Raw genomic sequence first — 21,370 nt, 5'->3', positions numbered from 1 at the left:
AGATGCTTAGGGTGTAAGTTTTCTGAAAGCCTAACAAAGTAATTATTTCAAGCCATGTATAGTCTACTTTTATGATGAATAAGACTTTAATTCGCATTAAAAACTTTTAAGCTAAATATCATACTTTAATAAAAAGGTAGAAAATTTCAGCCCCATTTTTCTACATACCATTGACAGATTTCCCAAGAACCCTGAAGACTGTGTAAGGCGGGGAGACCTCCCTCCTGTTCCAAGAATGCAGGAAACATCTGGCTGCCTTAGTAAGCTTCGATTCAGTGGAGTAACTGCAAATAAGAGGTTAGTAAAAAGAATCCCATGTGCATGAGCACTGATCATGAAAACAAAATCAGCAGCAAATAGTAATAAAGAATAGATAATTTCAGTCTTCAGTTATCTGGGTTCTAATCAAATAAATATTTTAAATATTAAGATTTTTATGATATGGAGATTTAAGTTGATTTTCTAAAGTTTATCTTTTGAGACTACGAGACCATCAGGAAGAATATTAAGTAGAGATGCTTTCATTGTAACATAACTGACCAGTAAAAATAAGGATACTAGTAAGTCCATAGATTCTTCATATCCTAAGTGTATAAAGCACACTGAGGAGGTAGTACAGTGTATAGGGCATAGGTTTTGGAATAAGCAGATAACTGCTGGTATTTTGGTTCCCTTACTAACATACTTAGCTGTGTTATTTTCATTAAATAACTTCTAAGTCTCATGTTCAGTTTTGGCAAAATAGAGATAAACACCTACATTATGGTTATTGTGTACTTATGTAAAGTACAGTGCTTTACACGTGGTAAGGAGTTCAACAAATAGTAACTGCATTTATTATTATTTGTTCTTAATTACTGAAATTCCAACCAAATATAGTCTATTTATTATATGTAGTGTAAGGGTTAGCTGCTATTATTATTATTACTAAATGCTCTAAAGGCAAAGAATCTTACAAGGAAGTCGAGATGAGTTGGGAGTTCGAGGGATAACCTGGTTTCTTGGTGTAGTATTAGCAAAAATTTCATCTTGGGATGCCCAAACTGTAGGAAGAGTTAAGAAAAGTTTTCCAGGTAGAGAAGACATCATTAAAGTTAGAATTAACCATATTTTACACTATACAAAATATGTGAATACATTTTTCAAGAAAAAATATTTTATGGCTACCATATTTTATATGTAAAGAGTAAATAGTTCCCTCTACAATTCACAATCTGAGTTATCTGTCTTGGATTACTATGCTATGAACTAAGAGTTTAGTTGGATTTTAAATAAAAAAAGGTTATCTAATCTCAGCGTTAGCTAACCACAATTAAGAGAGCAGCAAAATGGAACATCCTCCTTTTCAGGGAAACATAAATCTTAATCTCACTGATAGCATATAACAAATAAGAAAAATCAAGAAATACATCTGGGGAGTTAAAAACAACTAATTGCCACAGCATTTTATTATAGCTAGTATTTCTCTGATAAAGAGAAAATTCTCTAATACTGATTCCAAACATTTTACAATTTTTATAGTTATGCTTAAAATGCAAAGGATACTTAAAACTCTTTTTTGTGCACTCTGTTTCCGTGCGGTCCGTGTCACCTCTGCCTCACGGATCACAGGCGAGGACATCTCTCCAAAGCCACTCCTAAAATAGGATAATCAAGCGCAAGTGAATAAAAGGAGACTGTAGCATATGCAAAGAACTTCATCGTCATGAATGGAGTAAAGGACCCTGAATCAGAGAAGGTGCAGATCAGCCCAGGAGCCAAGTCTTTGATCTTTTTGTTGACAGTGACCTCCCAGCTTCAAATTCTGCTTATCCCTAGAAGTCTTCCTCAAATTTTACCTGCACAAATACTTCTTTGACTTTCTAGCATTATTTTCTCCTATGGAAATATTTCAACACCTGGAATCTATATTTAACACTGTTTTAGATAATTGCTTCATGAAGTTAAATCTTTCCCCTGCTGGATTGAGGAGTTCCCTAAAATTGCTGGAACTACCTCTTTGAAACATCTTTTGTAGTATTCAAAATACTTCAAACCATGGGTACTACGAAAAACCTGTTGTTTGAGCTGGTGAGATGGGAGGCTAAGTAAAAAAAGTTCTAGCAAACTGGAGAAATTAGCCTTCAAGTTACTTTTTTCTAGAGTACACTCAAGGGTGTCTGGTCTCAGCACTATTATAGTCACAATACGTGGACTCTCCCATGCCATTCTCAGTCAAAGGTCTAGAAAATAAATTGTGTGAATTATGAGACTGGTATTTAAGACAAGAATCGAATATTAAAACTATCAGGTAGCTATCTCTGGCCTACAGAATCAAGTCCAAATATCCTAGCATGGTGTTTACAATCTGACCCTATCTTACAGTTTAGCCTTATATTTGGCCAGTAACATCACCCCCATACAAACATATACTGCATGTAATTATGCAGCTACACAAAACATGCACTTTCATGCCCTTATAACTTTGTACAAGGCCTACCTTCATTGGTCCTCTTGGTGGACTAGCAAACACTCAACAACAGCCTCCTGGAGTCTGGAGACACATACACAGATCCAGGCCGGCAACTTGGTTCTTATTTATCAGCTTTCTAACTTTGACTAAGTTCTTTATTCTTTTTAGTCCTACTGTTACCTATGAAAAGAGGATCATAGTACCTATCCTTATGGAACGGTTATGAAGAATAAATTAGCTAATAGTATATTTAAAGCGTTTAAGAAAATGTTGACTACTATTATTATTCAAAGATCAACTAGAAAGTTACCTCCTTTGAGAGATCTTCCTGCTAACTCTCTTGACAGGGAAACTTAATTGTTCCCTCATTTCTTTTCCTACAGAGCAATACAAAACTCATTACTTTGTATTGTTCGGCTGTTTCCACTACACAACGATTTCCCTGAGGCCAAGAACCTTGAATAACTCATCGTTGTAGCCAGGGGAGCGCCAGGGTCATTGAGTGTGCCATAACATTAGAACACTATAGTGTCAGGGTCACAGAAAAAACTCGATTCAATACCTAATGCTGGAACCTGTAATTAGAAAACCTGGGTAAGATCCCAGTTCCGTCACTGACTGTTTTTGTGATCTCTGGCACTTAGCATTCGCGAGGGCAGGACCGCCTCCCACCCGCCCACCCCAGGAGCGAAAAACGTCCCGTGAAAAGGCAGAATAGATGGCAGAGCCGCCGTGGCAATGCAGGGGATCATCATTACCAGTATCCCTCCCCCGACAAGCGACCTTTCTTCCATCGGCGGCAGTCTCCCCACCCCAGGAAAGCGATCCCAGGCTCAGTAACTTAGCCCTCCTCGGCTTCCTCTAGGAGTCGGGTTTCACCTATTTCGTTGCGCCAACAAACAGAAAGGACAATCCTCAGAGCTCAGCCGTTACCACCAGAACTGACCTGTCCATAGATGCTGCCTTTTCCACTGACAATCCAGCAAACTTGGCCCCGGCTTAACCTCCACGTTTCAGCCTTCCCGCTCTCCGGAAGCAAGCCCTTCGACCCGGAAGTATTTCCTTGCTAAGCCGCGGTAGAGAGGTCAGGAGGCGAACCCACTTTTCCACCAAGCGCATGCGCGAGTTCCACCTACAGCCGCAGATCCGGTTGCGCAGACGCGAAACGATAACTGTGTGACGGCACCGCCGGCCGGGCAGGGAGCGGGGCCTGACTGAATTAGTGGCGAAGCACTAATAGGGGCTTTACTCGTTTACATTTGTGGGCGTGGTTATCCCACTTGACGTACTAATACTACAGAAAAGTGAAGTAATTTCCTGGTATTCTACGTGAGAAAGAGCCTGGACTTGGAATTCAAACGTTCAGGCTCAGCCTTACACCTCGGGGTCCGTGTCTGTCACTGTACTGAGTGTTTGAATTGTATATAAACCCTTCACGGTTTTTGCAGTTGTTTTTCATAATGGCTATTTGTTCTCTAATTAGTATTTTTCCCTATTAAGGGGAAAAGGGATCACCTATCTTAAAAAGCATAAAAGGTGATAGTATTGTCTCTTATTTCAAAATGCCATCCAGGCAGAACAGTACATTTGGGCTCTCAAGGAATCAGTCGAAGTTTTTTCCTGAGGTATTTACATTCTGCTCTAATCTTGGCTAGGTAGAGCAGGGACATGGGACAAGCATTATTCTTAATTTTTCCTGCCTATGATGAAAATGCTGAGATATAAATAGTATAGTAAGAACATGAGGGACTCCATGTTAAGGCTAAGATTCCATTTTAAAAACTAGGGAGTTAGGAGGTAATAATAGTAACATATTTTATGGTTATTAGCCAATAACCTACCCTGTGTTAAGGCAGAGCAAGCAGTTCTAAATGTTCCCACTGCTTGAGGTTAACCATTATCTTGGAGAAGCACAGAACCAACAGATTGCTTGTGTTGTCTGTCTTACAGAATATCTAGAGGACTGACTATGTTAATGTCTCTGTCACCAAAGACAGACATCACAAGACACATCACCCTATACTCCCGGGCCCTTTATCCCATTCTTGCATTCCTTAAAAACCCAAATTCTAAGCCTTTAAGCACACTGCTCCTCCGAGGCTGCCTGTACTCCCCTTTCTTCAAGTGTGTACTTTACCTTAAATAAAGCTTTCTTGCTGCTCAACTTTTTAGGTTTTGTCTCCATGCTTTTCCATGCTGTTTGGGAGATTAATAAGAGACCCCTTTTCCTGTGATAAGCATCTTTGTTACTTCACTATTTCATTCAATTTTCTAGACTTAAGTATAAGTCTTCTCTCTCTCTCCCTCTCTGTTCTACTTCAGACAAGTAGGCAAGAGCTACTGAGATCTCTGATTGGGCTTGCAAGTCCCTGGGATGGTACTGCAGCTGTATGATCATTCTCTTTAGGCCTGCCCCAAATCTTCCTTTGCTTTGGGAAGTTCTCAGAACATAATCTCACTCCATCCAGTGCTCTGTGGCTCCCTCTAATTCTGGGGTGATGGGGGCTTATTCCCACAGTGTGCAGGTCAAGTGGACACTGGACACCAGGTGGCCCTCACTTCAGGACTTGGCAAGGGATGTGCCCTGTGCCGAGCAGGAGCTCAATGAACTTTCCTCTCCTCCCTCTGCTCTTCCTTGCTCTCTGCTGCCTTCATGGCTGCTGCCATCCACAACCACTCTCACTTTAATTAATTCCTTCCCTTTCTACACTTGGACCTTTTCGTGAATTATTTCTCCATCAGAGTCAAGAACCCTCTTTCAGGCTGAGGTCTCACTGAGCATGCAGGGACACCTCCCAGGACTAGATTACCCGACAGCACTGGGAGGCAGTGTTCCCAGATAGACCCCTTCATATCACCAAGACAACATAGGCATTTTGAAAAAATATGTCTTTGGGCTCCAGGTTTGAAGCCCTTGCCACATAGATTGGAGATAATGCTTTTATCACAGAGTTCTTGTGAGGATTAAAAAGGAGATATCAAATGTACACTGCACATTGTAGCCATCGGAATATTATGTTTCTCCTCCTTCAATAACCTACTTGATGGGTCCCACTCTGTGCTCTCATTCTTCCCATTTCCTAATTGTCCTATACAAAAGTGCACTGTTCTTGTATGGGAAGTTCAATGTGGTCCTAATGACTTTTGTCATTGCTGGAGTAAGTTTATTCAAGGTGCAAGCCACTGGCTCAGGTTCTCGCCATGCATCATCCCCTGGCAACTGAATTCCAATGTGTTTTATTCACATAATGTACTTGATGCGATTGACCATAAGGTACTGTGGGGAAAATGGAAATTCCATAGCCATGATTCTTACCTGATCCTAATCTCGCCCATTGTAGATATGCGATGAAGTAATACTTAGCCTACTGCACAGGTGCTTGCTTGCATACCCATTGGCAATGAGCTATTTACAGCTGAGCAGAGCCTAAATAAGAGGGCAGAGCTTGGAGTGGAGGCAGCACCTGCACAGAGGCTGGAGCCAGGGGTAGAGACAAAGACGGGCTTGCCACTTATAGACAGCTGGGTGACCGCAGTGAGAATATAGCTTGGTATGAGCCCCTTTTTACCGACAATGTTCCATTGTCATTATTCTGTCTCACCGAATCCACAGTGAACTTGTCTGGGGCTGAAACCGCCCCCACCCAGAGCTACAGGTACACAAAAAGGAAGATCAGTTTTGGGGCAAAGGATTAGCCCAATGTTCAGTTCAACACCGACTTATGTATTTAAGAAAGATAGAATTAATTCATGATTTTACTGAGGACCATGGCTGGAGAGCAGCCTATCCATGTGCTCTGATAAACTGCACTAAATCCTCTTTGAGACCTCTTAAATACTTTTCCTACAGCAAGGGATACTTGCAGAAAAGTTACATCAATCAGTGTAGCATGGATACATTAGTTAGTGTCCTAAAAGATCATGTTATACACATTCCGATGCTATCTGTGTGTGTAAGAGGAGGCAAGGATAAGGGTCTTATTAGGTGGGTTACCTCATCTTCCTCTGTGGATGGAGAGGGCATATGTGACTTATCTGATCCATGCTGACCAGAGAATTCCTGACTGACTACATTTCTGGGGGAGGTTGAAACTACAATTATGTTAGGTATTAAACCCCAGTTTGGTGACTTGGCCTAGCTGAAGCGACAGCATGTTGGACCTGTGTCTTTTTAGTACATACAAGGAGAGAACATTTGGTGAAAAGTGCACTGGGGTTCGCTTTTGACACGTTCAATTTGTAGGCATGAATACCATACTTTCCCCACATATTTCAAAATACGTTCATTTGATTGCCTTAAAACTATTTGTAATAAACTCCTATGTGGTGTATATTGTATACATTTTAGCTTTAATTTTAGGGTTTTTAGTTTTAATAACAAAAATCCACTATGACTAACTTAAACAAAAGGAAATTTACTAGAAGATATCCCCCAAACACTCAAACCTGGAGCACCCTTTCCTCTCATTCTTTTCCAACAGCGGAGGAAATTAAACATCATCACTTTTTTTCCACCTCCCCAATTTTTTGCTTTGAAAAACTTCAAATCTGCACAAATTGGTAAAAATAGTACAATAGGCATCAATATACTCTTTACCTACAATCACCAATTGCTACCATTTCCCCACAATTGCTCTCTTTTTTGTTTGCTTTCTGCCTGAACCATTTCAGAGTAAGTTGTAGACATCCTGACATACCACCCCTAAATACTTCAGAATGTATCCCCAAATCAAGAGCAAGACATTCTCCTACCTAATAAAATAAACACTCAGAGTATTTAACATCGACTAATTAACATACTAAAATTTCCCCAACTGTCTAAATATTACCCTTTATAACATCCCTCCTGCAATACAGGAACCAAGAGAGTATTTTGCACTTAGTTGTCATGTGGCTTTGTTCTGCTTTGGTTTAGAATAGTCCCCAGACTTTTTCTTTTAAATCATTAATATCAGCTATTAACTGTTCCAAACCTCATCTCTGTAAATGAGAATATTCTGTTAGGGTGATTATGAGGACTAAATATAAAAATAGCCAAAGAGCAAAGTGGTCAAAAGCTCACACGTTAGATGGATTTCCTGTGATCATGTGCCAGCTCTGCCACATATGAGCTAAGTGACCTTGGGCACAAATTTATGGTTTAGTTTCTTCTTTTTAGGTTAAAGATAGTACTAGACCACAAAGTTATGAGGATTGAAAGAATTAGTATGTGTACACTCCTAGAGTAGAACTAGGCACTATTATATGTGTGGCATAATATTCATGTTTGAAAATGATGTTATTCTTACCCATATAATAATAACTACTCAGTGGAGCCTTAGACAAACTTCTCATATTTGGCATCAAACTTGAGATATAGTGATAGAGGCTTTAGTAACATAAACTGAACTGAACCAATCCCAATTCTTTTTTCTGCAATGCTGCAAGAACAGCAGAAGCTTTTTCCTGTCTATATGAGAGCTCAAAAATAATTAATGCCTTATGTTGATGAACAGAAATATGACTGCAAAGTCTTCATAGAAAGCAGTTCCGTGGGTATAATCCTGAAGAACCCTTTTATTCAGTCCATTCACACATATTTATTAAATGTCTGCTATGTGCTGGGCACTCTGCTTGGACCTGGGAGATACAGACTGGGGGGAAAAGTACATTTACTTGTAAGAAAATCATGTAAACTTACTTATTCAAACATGCTTAATTGATCATAACATGGAATACATAAATATTTTAAATTACTATTGTAGTTACCAAATAAAACTTGGGCATTGATTTAAAATTCTTACTTAAAATCTATTATGAGGTAAAACTGTTGTATCTGGCAAATTTATACTAGTGCTTGCTTAGCAATGGTTTATTCTTTTCCCCCCTTCATGTTGACTAGCTCTTTATTTTTAAAAATTGTGGTAGCGTATACATAAAATTTACCATTTCAGATATTTTTAACTGTGCACTCCAGTGACATTTAGTATGTTCACATTGTTGAACAAGACATTGTTTTAGTCTTGTATATACTAAATATATATATGTATGTCCATTGAATATGTATAAGCCAAAATAAATCCCAAATGATTTTTATTTAATTTAGTTCCCTGCTAAGATGTATCAGATGTAATCAGACTGAAATTCTAGCAAACATTTTATTAGTAGCGATCATAATCCAAGGTGGTTAAACATCAGTGATATGAAGTAAAACAGATCTTGAATGTGTTTTATGGGGACTCTGCAAGACATGCGTTTGGTCCAGATAGGTTGGCAGAAAAAAAGGAAAAAAATGTTAAGCTTCAAGAAGATCATGAGACAGAGAAGGAAAAAATTTAAGTCTAGAGTGTAGACTGCGTGTGCCCTTGAAGATTCAGATGTGTAATTGCAATTCATGAATTCATGTCTAAGAAATGCTAATGGAAGCTCTCAATGGGACACTGATACGAATCTGGGAAAGGACGTGTTGTGATGGGTAGCAAACTGTTGGCTGAGCACCTTCTGTCTTTTCAGATGTGACTGTTTTGTGGGACTGGAGGGGTAGTGGCGGCGGCTATAGTATCGGGTTTGAAGAAAAATGCTTCACTCTGAGGCCAAATGGGGTCAAAGTTTAAATGTGGAGCCTCGTTGACACTTGTCCTTTTTCCCAGTAAGTGGAGTGGGTAGGATCTTGGTTAGTTCATATTTTATGGATTTTTTCACCTCTCTACACTTCTGTTTCCTTTTCTGTAAAACTGAGACAAGAGTGTTGTCCTCAAAAGTTTTCTCTGGTGACTGAATATTTCTACAGCAATCTGAGAGGTGGTTCTGAACACAAAGACCTCTGGGGTTGAATCCTGGCTCCCCCACTTACTCAGTGGAGCCTTAGACAAATTACCTCTCCATACTTCTGTGTAACAGAAATAGTACCTACCTCACAGATTTATTGTGAGGATTAAACGAGTCTACATATATAAATCACTTAGAACAGTATTTGGTATGTAATAACCACTCAATAAACATTGGCTGATATTATAATGTGCCACATATAATAAATATTGAAGATTAGTGTTTGCTCCTTTATTTAGCTCCAAGGTGTGCTCAAATTTTTCTTGAATGAGAGGGTCATTTTTAATCAATACAATTGCATTCAATTCCTCAAAAAAATATTCTGTATGAGTACTGACATTGTATAATCAGATTGCATTTATTTTCACTTGTATTGTATTCTATTGTATATAAATGATGCCGGGGTTCTTGTTTGCAGAGCCGAAGAATGAGCTTCACAAACAGCCAAGGTAGAGAGCAAGGTACAGGCTTTTATTTAGAGATAAAGTGAAAGGACAGAGTTCCCAGCTCACTCCAGGAGGGGACAAGAGAGTCCGTAGTGGTGTGTTGTCTAGGGGGTTTTATAGGCAGTTGAGGATTTTTCGAGAACATGAAAAAACTTAGGGGTGGGGACTTGTTAAGTGGTCCCTGAATATTAAAAATTAACTTAACTGTAAGGAATTTCCTGCCTTGATTTCTCTCTGGGACACTGGCACCTTGGTCTGGGAGCATATCAAAAGGCTGCCTGCCCAGCCCCCAAGGTAGGATGAGATATTGTCTACTTGCTAAAGAATCTTGCCTCTTGAACTTCCTGGGTGTTAAAGTGCAATCTTATCTTTAAGATGGAATTCTTCCTGCCTTTTACCATGTCGTCTACAGCTGGGTCTGCATGCTAAGTTAGTTGCTCAGTTTGCAAAATCACCTTGTCAGATCTGAAGGAGGAAAGACAGCACATAGGCCTGGGCCTTTTAGCATGCTAAAGTGAATCTTACACATGGTTACAAATGATTAGCATAACAAAACATGTGCTATACTCTTCTTTATCTGGGGAACATTAACTGATCTCACTGAAGAATGATTCTAGAGCTTAATGCTTAACATAGAGTTTTAGTAGGGGGGTTTCCTTGCATGTATTTACATTGCTCTGACTGTAAATATCCCGCCCTGCCCCCTCTGGAGGCCCTCACCCTACTCTGACTACATCCATGGTCCCTGTCTCATAAATACTCTACCAGTTCAAAAGATTTACTATCCTTACATTGTGGAGCTTAAAAAACAGGAAGAACCTGGAATAATTTATGTTACAGCTTTTCTTAATTATTTCAAACTGTGTTCAATTTGAAGAGGAAGATAGAATAGCAAAATGCAAACCTTTGTGATTTCAAGTTACTCTTTTTTTTGGTGAATGGTGATTTCAACACTGATGTCTGGGAGATTATTAAGGTGGAATCATAGATACATTGCTTCTTAGAATTCTAACAGTAAGGGTTAGCTCAATGTGGGTTTCACTGCAGCCTACACTTCTTAGTGTCTTATGCATAGTCACTGACATCTTCCAGGTAGTGGTGAATTCACTGACCAGTTTGCCGGACAAATAAATCAATTGAGATGACTCTTCTTTACAGACACCTCAGGCTTCATCAATAGTGGAAATGATCCAGGGGGCAATCCAAAGACTAAAATCGTTATTCCCTGTTGATATAGGACAGTATCCAGCTAAACCACAAAACTATTATTGCAGCTTATGCATTTCACTTTGCTAGTTTCACATACTTTGCTGGCATAGAAACGCTGTAAATCAAACACACACTCATGTTTCTGAAGAATGATTTATTGGGGCCCTTTAGAAAACTTTGCTGTTTTCTCTAAATAGCACGACTTATACTCTGTTTAGGTTTTATTATGAGAAGAAGGTAGTTAGCATGAGCCTTACCCCATAAACTTGACAAGAAAAGTCACATTGAAATCCTTTTTTTATGTGGTCTTAGTTCTGACTGAACCCTCACCTGCCTGGTTTGGTGCCTTGAAGGTAGCAAATCCAACTTCACACATCATGTGGGCTCCCTCTTCTCCTCTGGGGTTTGCACAAAAGTTCAGGGAGTGGCATCTGTGGTGCTGAGAACACAGATAAAGGCATTTAGCCTTCAGTCCACTTCACCTAATGCACTGCCCAGCCCTCAGCGTCTGGTTGAAGATGGGAGGCACACGTTGCTCACATACTGAGTGAGGTGGAAGAAGGCAGGGAGGCGAAAAGAATACAGGGAAAACAAAAACACATTATCATCTAACTAAATGATAACGTTTGGAGAAAAAAATGTAACAATTAATATATTGAATGGGTAGGTACTATATATATGTACAGTTATCTTTGTCTCAAGTATCTTCTAATTAGAGGATCTATGAAAATGTATTCTTAAGAGGATGCATCATACAACGATGCTATGAATCCGTTCCTTAACAAAATTTTCAAGGGGTTATTTTAATGATTGAAAATGTAGCATATTTATTTCATAAATCATGCACAGGAATTGACTTTTAAAATACTTTGAGTATATTTTGAGCTACAAGCTATTGACATATAAGGTCAAACTATGCAGGATCTATAGACAGACATGCACTTAAAAAGCATAAAATGATAGAATACATGTATTGGCAGTGCAATGTACTGCCAATAAAAAGCTGTGTCTGTCTTGAACTTGCCCTTGAAACTTGTCTGGAAGCTTGAGTCTGTGCTCCAGAAGGGCATTAGGTAAATCTGTGCTTCAGATTCCATCCTAGTTTCCTATTTGCAATTTTTAAGTGATTGAGTGTAATCTTTAGGAAACTGCTTGCCATCCTAGGGGAGTCTTCTGCTTTTTTGTCCTTCACAAGATCAACTCAAGTTCTTTAGCTGTGTAAAAAGGTTAAATTTTAGGTAATAAAAGAAAGCTTAACTCCTCTGGATTTTTCAATTATGATTTTTTTTCTGATTTAAGTATGAAGTTATGATGACTTAACTACTTAAAATTAAAAAAATTTTTTTTTTTACTTAAAGTAGCATAACAATGTTAGGGAAAAATAACAATTCAAAATAAAAATATTACTTCAGCTTGCACAGCAATTTTTATTATTTCACATTACTCCCCCATATATGTCCCTATTTTACATATAGTAATGACATTCATTTACCTTTTCAAGCTTATATTAAACTGTTACTTACTTGCTATTGACAATGAGGATTCTCTATATCTTTGTGCTACTAGGTTTTTTTCCCCCCAACCACTGTATTTTTGCTTTTCTTTTCCCACCTACTCAGATGCCCCTAACTTCCTCATCCCTCCCCTTCTCTATAACCATGGTAACCACTTGGTAGGTGTCCTTCAGTACCTCGTCCAGGCTCATAAAATACACACACATGCAACACAATCCTTCTGTGTTTTGCTTTGTTCACTTTCAGTATCTCATAGAAATCCCTCTAAGTCAACCAACCACCATCAAACTTATTTTTCTACTGGCTGCATAATGTTCTGTTATGCATGAACCATTAGTCATTCAATCATTCTTTATGGAGGGTCGTTCACCCTATTAGTTTTTTTCTTCTGCAGCACGGCAGTAAATAGCCTTGTGTACATATCCTTTCATTTCTTTGTTGTACATATAGGGTCAAATATGCCTCATTTAAATTTTGATATTAGCAGATAGTAACCACTATCTGTAGTATTAATGATTTGTAGTATTAATAACCAGATAGTATTAAAATTTGGTTTATCCAAAAGCTCTACAATGCACATTTCTATCAGCAATATACACTTGCTTGCCCTCTCACCTCCCTTCTGGATTGTAGTGTTCTCTTTGCAATTTTTGCCCATATGTTGGGTTCTTTGGTATTTTGCATCTCTCTGGCTACTAACTAGTTTGAGCATCTTTGTGTGTTTATGGGCCATTTGGATTTGCTTTTCTGTAAACAGCCTAGTAGTATCTTTTATTTACTTTTCTTTTGCATTGTTTCTTAATTTCTAGGAACCCTTTGCATCTTATACGTATTAACCCTATATATTTTCCCAAATCTAGTGACTTTGTATTTTGCCAAATTTTCAATTTATATATATAAAAATTTTACTATTGCAAAAATATTTTAATTTAAAAATGCCTTCTGAGTTTCTTGAATTGGCTAAAAAGGTCTCCCCTATCTCTAGACTAACTTCTAGTCTCTTGGATTTCCTTCTAAGACTTTTGTTTTACTTTATAGCTTAATATATATATTTGGAATTTTTTTATTTGTATGATGTAGGGACTGAACTTTTATTTCCTTCAAATGGATAGCTGGTTGTGCCTGCATCATTTGCTAATTACTACTGGTTCTTATTCAAATATATTTTTTGTCACATAGCAACTTTCATTCCATTCTCCTTCTGGAGTCACTTCCACTCTTCTGATTAATATCATTTCTTCTTTCACTTGAACTTTAAGATCATTTAGCTGCATTTCAATTTCAAAACGTCCCTCAGTTGAACTTCAAATTGGAATTGTATTAAACTGTTAATTTGGGGTAACTGACATTTTGTGTTTTCTTCCAATTCAAGAGTATTGTGTTTGTTCAGAAAGCTACTGATTTGGGCATATTTATCTTGTATCCAGCCACTTTCTCAAGCTGCTAAATAATTCCAATAGATTTTCTGAGCTTTTGAGGTATTCACTTATATCAGCAAAAATAATTTCACTTTTCGGGGTTTATATTGAATATTTCATTCTATTGATTTAATGCATCCATTAGCACTCCTAGGGGACACTAATAGACCCTATTTCATAGCATTGTTTTGAAGGCTAAGATAAACACATGTAAAGTGGTTAGAGCAGGGGGTGGCACATAGTTGGAGGTCCAATAAATGATATTTTTATTATGGTAAGAGCTTATGAGTTCTTTGATCAAGAAATGTCTCATGGGAACATTACACCAAAGAATAACAATTAGGCTATCGTTTGCTGGTTATTCTTTCCTCACTCTCCATTTTAATTGGTTTTGGGGAGCTTGGGTGACAGCTTTCTTAAACTTTTGTGATTCTCCCATCTTATTAGAATGGCAGGAAAGGAGAGCAGAGAAATAGTCTAGGTATGGGAATGACTCCATAGATTATCATGTAGTAATAACAGATTAACAATTACTATGAAATATTATGACTCCACATATTATTTTCCTTTGGAAAGAGAAGTTATAGTCAAACTAGGTTTAAGTGTAGATATTGAATAATTTTGGTTTAACTCATGTGGCATTTCAGAGTTTTTGTGTGAAGTTCAAGGAGACCTGACACAAAATCTTTTGCTTCCAAGAGTTGGTTACCGTTCTTTCTGTATGAGATAAAATAGTTTAACCAATTGTGGGTAGTTTTATTGCTCCTCTGAGTTCTGGAGTAACTGAGCTAAAAAGTCCTTTCTTATGATGTTAATAGCCTTGGGGAGATAAACAGCTGGGGAAATGCAGCTCTCTTCTGACAGTGGCCTAATAAATTATCTTCACTTTCAAGGGCTGACAGGGTTTGGCATTTTACCTCTATCCTGTTTGGATGACAGACTGACACCTGTTCTCTTTACCCTCCCTGAACAAGAGCAGGGGGCCTGGGGCAAGAAAAGCATTAATTCAGTAACTGGTATTAGCCACATCCTGCCAGAGGGAGAATACCCTGACCATAATATCCTGTACTGGCCTGGGCTGGAAGGATGAGGTGAGGTGTAGCGGGTGCCACTTCCTTCTTTAGTGGTGTCGTTCTCTATGACAGCACTGGTGTAATGAATTAAGTATCCTGGTGGTGGTTAACAAAGTTGTTTCTGAGAAATTAGGAGCTAGCTGTTAAATCTTTGTTAAACAGTCATCACAAGCTGGTCTAGCTTTTGCAAGAAGCCCAAGATGTACCTCAGGAATCATTATTGTCTTTTCATCTACTCAAACGGACTATATATCTCCAGTTAAAATCTTGCACAATCCAAGTCATGCTTTATTGAAGTCAGAAAATTCAAAGGAATAAATGAGTAAAGTGAGAACTTTTTCCAAAATCGTTCTAACAGAGGAGGACTGAAATAACTTCTTGAAACTAAGTTTGTATCTTAAACATGTAAACCCACACAGATGGTTGCCTTTTCCTTATGCCATTACTTCAAATAATTAATGGATATGACCTATCTGGAGAAGCCCCAAATTCACTTTTCCTAAGTAATTACACAGAAACCTCAGTCCTAATGCAGGATGTACTAACAAATATAAAAACCCCAAAACCTGGGGCTGAATTAATTTGCTTGAATGTTCAATGTACTCATTCCAAGCAAATGAACTATCATTTAATTCTTGTGCCTATTACTCCCATTTCTAAAAAAATAAAAACAGTAATAAACCTTCAAATCAGTACAAAAGTTGATTTGACACCATGACACTGTTTGGTATCAGAAGCACTCATTTTCTTCTAACATTAATCATGTGTGTTTGATCTAATGTGAGGTAGAGGGAAACCCATTTGTGTCTGAAATGAAAAAGTAAGAAGATAGTTTGCTATTTTTATCAGTCCTAAATTTAAGTTAGTGGAAAAGGGAAATTTGTCATCACTGAAAAATATGAAATACATTGCATACACAGATGTATGCTTAACATAAAAAGGTAACTCAGTGGGATAACGGTTAACATTCCGTGGACACCATTGGCTGTGGAAATGTGGCACTAGCCGACTGGACCTCTTACTGACTCTTTAAAGTCTTATCTGACTGCAGGCTTCCTCAGAAGAATCTCTGCAGAATAGCTGAATTCTGGGGCTTTTCTAGGAGGGATCTCTCTAGGGAGACCTCAAGTTCTGCTTATTCAGATCAGCATGTTTTGGGTTACCCTTGAGTAGACAGACCCACGTTGGTCTTTGTTATGGCAAAACACTGTGATACGCTGAAATGGCTCCCAGAAATATGTCCACACCCTAACCCCCAAACCTGTGAATGCTACCTTTGCTTGAAAAAAGGGTCTTTGCAAAAGTGAAGAATCTTGAGATGAGAATATCCTGGTGAGTCCTAAATGCCACTATAAATGTCCTTGAGAGAGAGAGATGAGAGACAGGAGGTATAAACATGGAAGCAGAGTCTGGAGTGATTGTAGCCAAATGCCAAGGAATGCCAGCTAGTAATGGATTCTTTTCTAGTGCTGTTAGAAGGGGCAATGACTTGGTGACACTTTGATTTTGGATGTTTGGCCTCTGGAACTGTGAGGAAGTTTGTTGTTTTTAGCCACCAAATTTGTAAAAATTTGTTACAGCAGCCCTAGGAACTAATAAATGCTGTTTACGATACCCCTACCTTTTTTGACAGAAATACATGAACAACATATGAGAGCTCAGTTAACACCAAGGTGCACAATCATTTAAGAAAAACAGGAACAAAAATATTTGTATTATTGGAAAGGTATGTGGAGAAATACTTCAACAGCATGTATTCGAAAGATGCCTTGTGGCCTTGCAGCATCTGATTTTGAAAATGAACTGAACACTGGCTCTGAAACAGACTTTACAGTCACTGGATCATCCATGAGCACACCCACGCTGGTCTTTGTTACCACAAATGTATCCTGAAAATGCAAACCACACAGATGGTTACCTTCTCCTTATACCATTACTTCAAATAATTAATAGATTAAGGCCTATCTGGAGAAGATCCAAATTCATTTTTGAGAAGTGCAATCCATAGACCTGGTAAGTAGAGGATGGTTATTTTCAAAACTACCTTACCTTCTTAGATTAGTAGTCAATTCCTCACCAAGAAGTACATATAGATACAAATTATGATGGGTCTTGAGAATGAAATTACTGCTGGTCTATAGCATAAGACAAGTAGAGGGGAACATACCTTTTTCTTGCCACCATGCTGCTATATTCTAAGGCTGTAGATGACTATTTGCTGCTTCACTACCCTTGCCTGTTAACAGCAATTCTTTGTACTCCAACCCTTCGCCTCCCCTCCCCCAGCCCACTCAGGCCAATTTCTTTCTCCATGTTTAATCCTTATAAAGATAATTTCATTTACTCTTCTGGTTTCTTGCCTCTTGTATATCTACGATTCCAAAGTCGAACTGTTAAAATCCTCCTCTTTTCAGAAGATACTAAAATATTTCACTTGTCATAAACTTCATCCTACCAAAGAGTTCTTTCACTCATGCACTAAAAACCACAATTCTTTGCCTGCTTCATCATCATTGGTGTTCAGTCCCTCTGGTTCTGCTAAGATAACCAGATACTTCACTCTTTCATTCAGCTCCCACAATTCTCCAGTTACTCCTTGTTAATACTTCTGGGGCTCACCTTTCCACCACAGCTCCAACCGTAACACCCTAATAATTTCAGGCTTACAGATCCAAGCAACCCACAAGCTGGCTGGGTTTACTCTGCTCTACCATTACTCCGCGGTCACCTCTTTCACAGCTGCAAAATCTGTTAGTTCAGTCCTGTTACTCTCTGGAGTAGTATGACACATATGTCAGTGCCTGGAACATGGAAGACACATATGTATATATAAACAGATATGGTTTAGAACCGTAGAGCAGCTCCTTGGTAACTAGCCACTCTATATAATACCCACCTGATTGTACTCCACTTCCAGTATGGAAAGATACATGCCAGCCATGTATTTCTCTTATCACTGGCTGATTTGCTCAGACAATCTAATATAGACCTGAGTAAAGCTAATACATAAACAGTCCATACATTTTAAAACAAAGCACAATTTTTACTGTCACTTGCATTCGTATGCATCAATTATCTGTGGTTAGATATAATTATTAGATTTTCACTTTATATTTTTTGACTGGTCTTCCCCACGATCGCTGCATTAGCACCTTGCCAGCAGGGACTAGGTCTATCATTTACTTTTTGCTATTCTCCTTTGCCCCAAGAATGACACACTGCACTTTGAAGTCTGACAGTAATGATTTCCTGTTCTAATTTAGTGCTCACAGGGGACATAAACTACCACACTGCATACAGAATTTAAATAGGTGACAAAAACATTAAGGGCTTTGATCTCTCCCTATTTAAAACCTGCTATAACCTTTTGACTTAAGTGACTAATGTATAATTCACTCTACGATCTGTGCTGTTTCGCTTAAAAAAAAAACAAACACCTCCATTTTGACCCATATGCTGAATCTGGGTAATCATCTCACTTATGCCAAAATAGAAGTCAGGTAAAACCAGGTTCATGATACAAACATTGCACCACCTTTCAAACTAATCAGAAATAGAGATTACTGCCTGTTAAGTTTTAAAAATCTTTGTATTAAAAATGATAGCATGCCTTCTAAGATGATTGATTATACTGTCTCAAATTGAAAGCTCTAGGTTTAACAGATTGTTTCCAATTGAGCTTTTGTTCATTTGCCAGCTTTTCTTCCCCCAGGTAGAACCTAAGCTCCAGCTGAGCAAACATCCCTCCTGTATCCCTAGGATAGTGAACAGTGGCTGGAGCATAGTAGACACACAATACCGAATACAATCTCTTGATTCTTAGATATAAAAAATCAGGTAGTTACCCCTAATTCTGGATAAAGTCTTGAATTCTTAAGGTCAGTAATTGACAGGCTACCAGGATATTTTAAGGGAGTAGGTTCAAAGTATGTGCAACATGTGGAATACTTAAAAAAGAAATCTGCATTTGGAAAAGACCTATTTGGCAATAGGTAATTTTCTACCTTTCAAAGGTAAACTAACGTCAAGCCTACAAACTTACTTGCTTCATTAATAGGTTTAATTGGCAATTTTGACAGGTATCATCAATATCCCAACAAAGACTCAACACATTTTCCCTCTAATAGTCAGTTAAGGGAACATGAAGTTTAGCTCTACTCTCAATCTATTATACCTCTCTCATGCATTCATAAAATACCAAGTTTACTGATGCACTGCAACAAATTATAGAACAGATTAGAAAAAAAGTTGAGTCCTATAAATCAGCTTGTTAAGGCTCACCATAGTTTAAGCCTGCAAACAGTAAGATTTCTAAGATAAGGAAGGCTAAAGTAGTATTACAAAATACTGTTTACTCCTTTTTCCATTTCTAAGATTTAAAAAAGGGGCAGAAAAATGGAGATTAAATTCCATGAAGACACAGACTAAAGTAAACTATAAAAAAAAGTTGCAGTGATGAGTTTTGACTGCAAGTTTGCTGCCCCACAGCTAAAGATTAGAAAGGCAAAGCAAAAGTTATTTTCATAAATGGAGGTTTTAAGACATTCTACTCATAATACCATATGTAGTAAAGATTATATATTTAGGAAAAAAGTTGAATCAACATGAAAATCAGAACAATTTTTTTTTACTTTTTAGATAAACTAAGTGAAATATCACTCTGGTTTTCTCCTAAAATTCAAGTTTCTCTAAGTATTGGGGACATAAAAAGGAACTCACAACTTTTTGACTGAATTATTTTAGTATTTTTCCAGAAAAGTCCATCTTCTTATGTTTTGCATTCCCAAGTTAGTTACTATTTTGTATTGGAGACAATGGTGCTTTTTGACAAACCATAGCCCTATTTCTATGAGCAAAACACAAAGTTAAAAAAACCAAATACTGGCCAAGATGGTGGCACTGGCATTTACTTCACTCTCTTAGCTCCTATGAAGTAGGTGCTATTATCATTCCCATTTTATAGATAAGGAAAATAAGGCACCTAACGAGGTTCATGTGCCAGGCAGTAGCAAAGTTTAGGAACCCAGGAAATCTGGTTGTAGAGCTTATATTCTTATTAACTACTGAACCTTCCATTTGGTATACCCTTAACACCTGTATTAACGTGTTGTTTCCCACCACATCAGTTGTTCTTAACTGATTCTGCCTTACAAAAATCCTTCCCCATCCCTGAATGTAACTGGAGGACATTTGGCAATGTCTGGAGACAATTTTGTCTGTCACAGCTTGGGGATGGTGGTGGTAGTACTGGCATCTACTGGGGAGATACCAGAGATGTTGCTAAACATCCTAAAATGCACAGGAGAGTCCCTAAACAACTCATTATCCAGTACTAAACATCCGCAGTGCTGAGGTTGAGAAACCCTACAATACAGTATCAATTCTAAGAGGGCAGGGTCCTAGGTTGATCTCAGCTGCTGCTCTATCCTCAGACTTAGAACAATGATTGACAGAGAAATATTTAAATTTGTATGTTGAATATTTATGTTTTTAGGAGCCTAGAATCCAGCCTGGTATACAGCTGGCAGGCAACAAATAGTTGAAAGTAACTGAATTTAATGGCAGTGCCCTCAAAGAGTATCAAATGGATGTAACAGGACACAGTGAATTGGACTGATTTTAGTGCTTCATAATCCAACTTTTGGGGGGTTTATTTCTCCTAATGACTGTAAGTAAGTTCTGCCAAGATAAGTCTCTTAGTTAAATGGGGTTTTTGAGAGAACATTTTTCTTTAGATACTTAGAATGTTTAAATACATGAACTCTGTGGGTTAAATATGTAAAGAAATAAGACCTTTTCTGCTTAAAATGAAAGCCTTAAAATGTTCCATTCAAATAGCATGTATTAGGGGATTAACAGACAACCTCTAAATTCGATGGCATCACTAATTAATTGCTGTTATGCTCTTGTGGGTGGCAAATACTTTGAGAAAGTTTAAGGTTTACAAATTTCAAAAAAGAAATTAAATTATTACATGCATAAGACAAAGATGAATCTATTACCTAAAAAGAAAGTAGTACCTGAGCTAACATCATTCAAAGATTTTTATAACCATAATATTCTAAGTATAACTTTACCCTATATTAAAAAAAAAACCCTAAATATAACACCTGTCAAAGTATTTTCAATTCCTTCTATACCTCTAAGAGCTACTGAACATCACCCAGAAAGTGTATGTTCTTAACTAATACCACCTCATTTACAAAATTCTTTTCCAAAGGAAAATTCAAAAGGTGGTTATGTGGATGGATTTTCAAACAATAGTAGGGAAAAATATCTGTGACATCTTTCACTCATCATTTCTGCAATGAATGAATATGGCTTGCCCAAATGTTAAATTATAAAACCACACTATGTAAAATGCACCTATTACATTTAAAAAGACATTAAACCCATATTTATTTACTATCACTGTTAAACATTACACAAAACACATTCAAGTGGCAAGTAA

At 37.8% G+C, this 21,370-nt stretch overlaps 1 protein-coding gene across 2 annotated transcripts in view; it reads right to left on the bottom strand.

Annotated features, from left to right (window-relative positions):
- The window catches only part of NUP107 (nucleoporin 107), a 47,277-nt gene extending 43,731 nt beyond the window's left edge, over positions 1–3,546 (bottom strand). Inside the window, exons 1-4 of one of the 2 annotated variants that reach the window (XM_036899414.2) lie at positions 3,399–3,546; positions 1,546–1,637; positions 957–1,043; positions 169–284 (exon numbers count right to left, since the gene is read on the bottom strand). In XM_036899414.2, the coding sequence (XP_036755309.1) occupies positions 169–284; positions 957–1,043; positions 1,546–1,637; positions 3,399–3,406 (303 nt within the window). In that variant the 5' untranslated portion in view covers positions 3,407–3,546. Of the gene's footprint in view, positions 1–168; positions 312–955; positions 1,044–1,545; positions 1,638–3,398 lie in introns of those variants that run through there. The other variant, XM_036899415.2, reaches the window with a different exon arrangement.
- Between the last annotated feature and the right edge of the window lie 17,824 nt (positions 3,547–21,370).

The sequence above is a fragment of the Manis pentadactyla genome, chromosome 10 (genome assembly GCF_030020395.1).
Source record: "Manis pentadactyla isolate mManPen7 chromosome 10, mManPen7.hap1, whole genome shotgun sequence".
Taxonomy (NCBI): Eukaryota; Metazoa; Chordata; class Mammalia; order Pholidota; family Manidae; genus Manis; species Manis pentadactyla.
The sequence above is the reverse complement of the archived record's forward strand: the minus strand, read 5'-3'. Positions and strand labels throughout refer to the sequence as shown.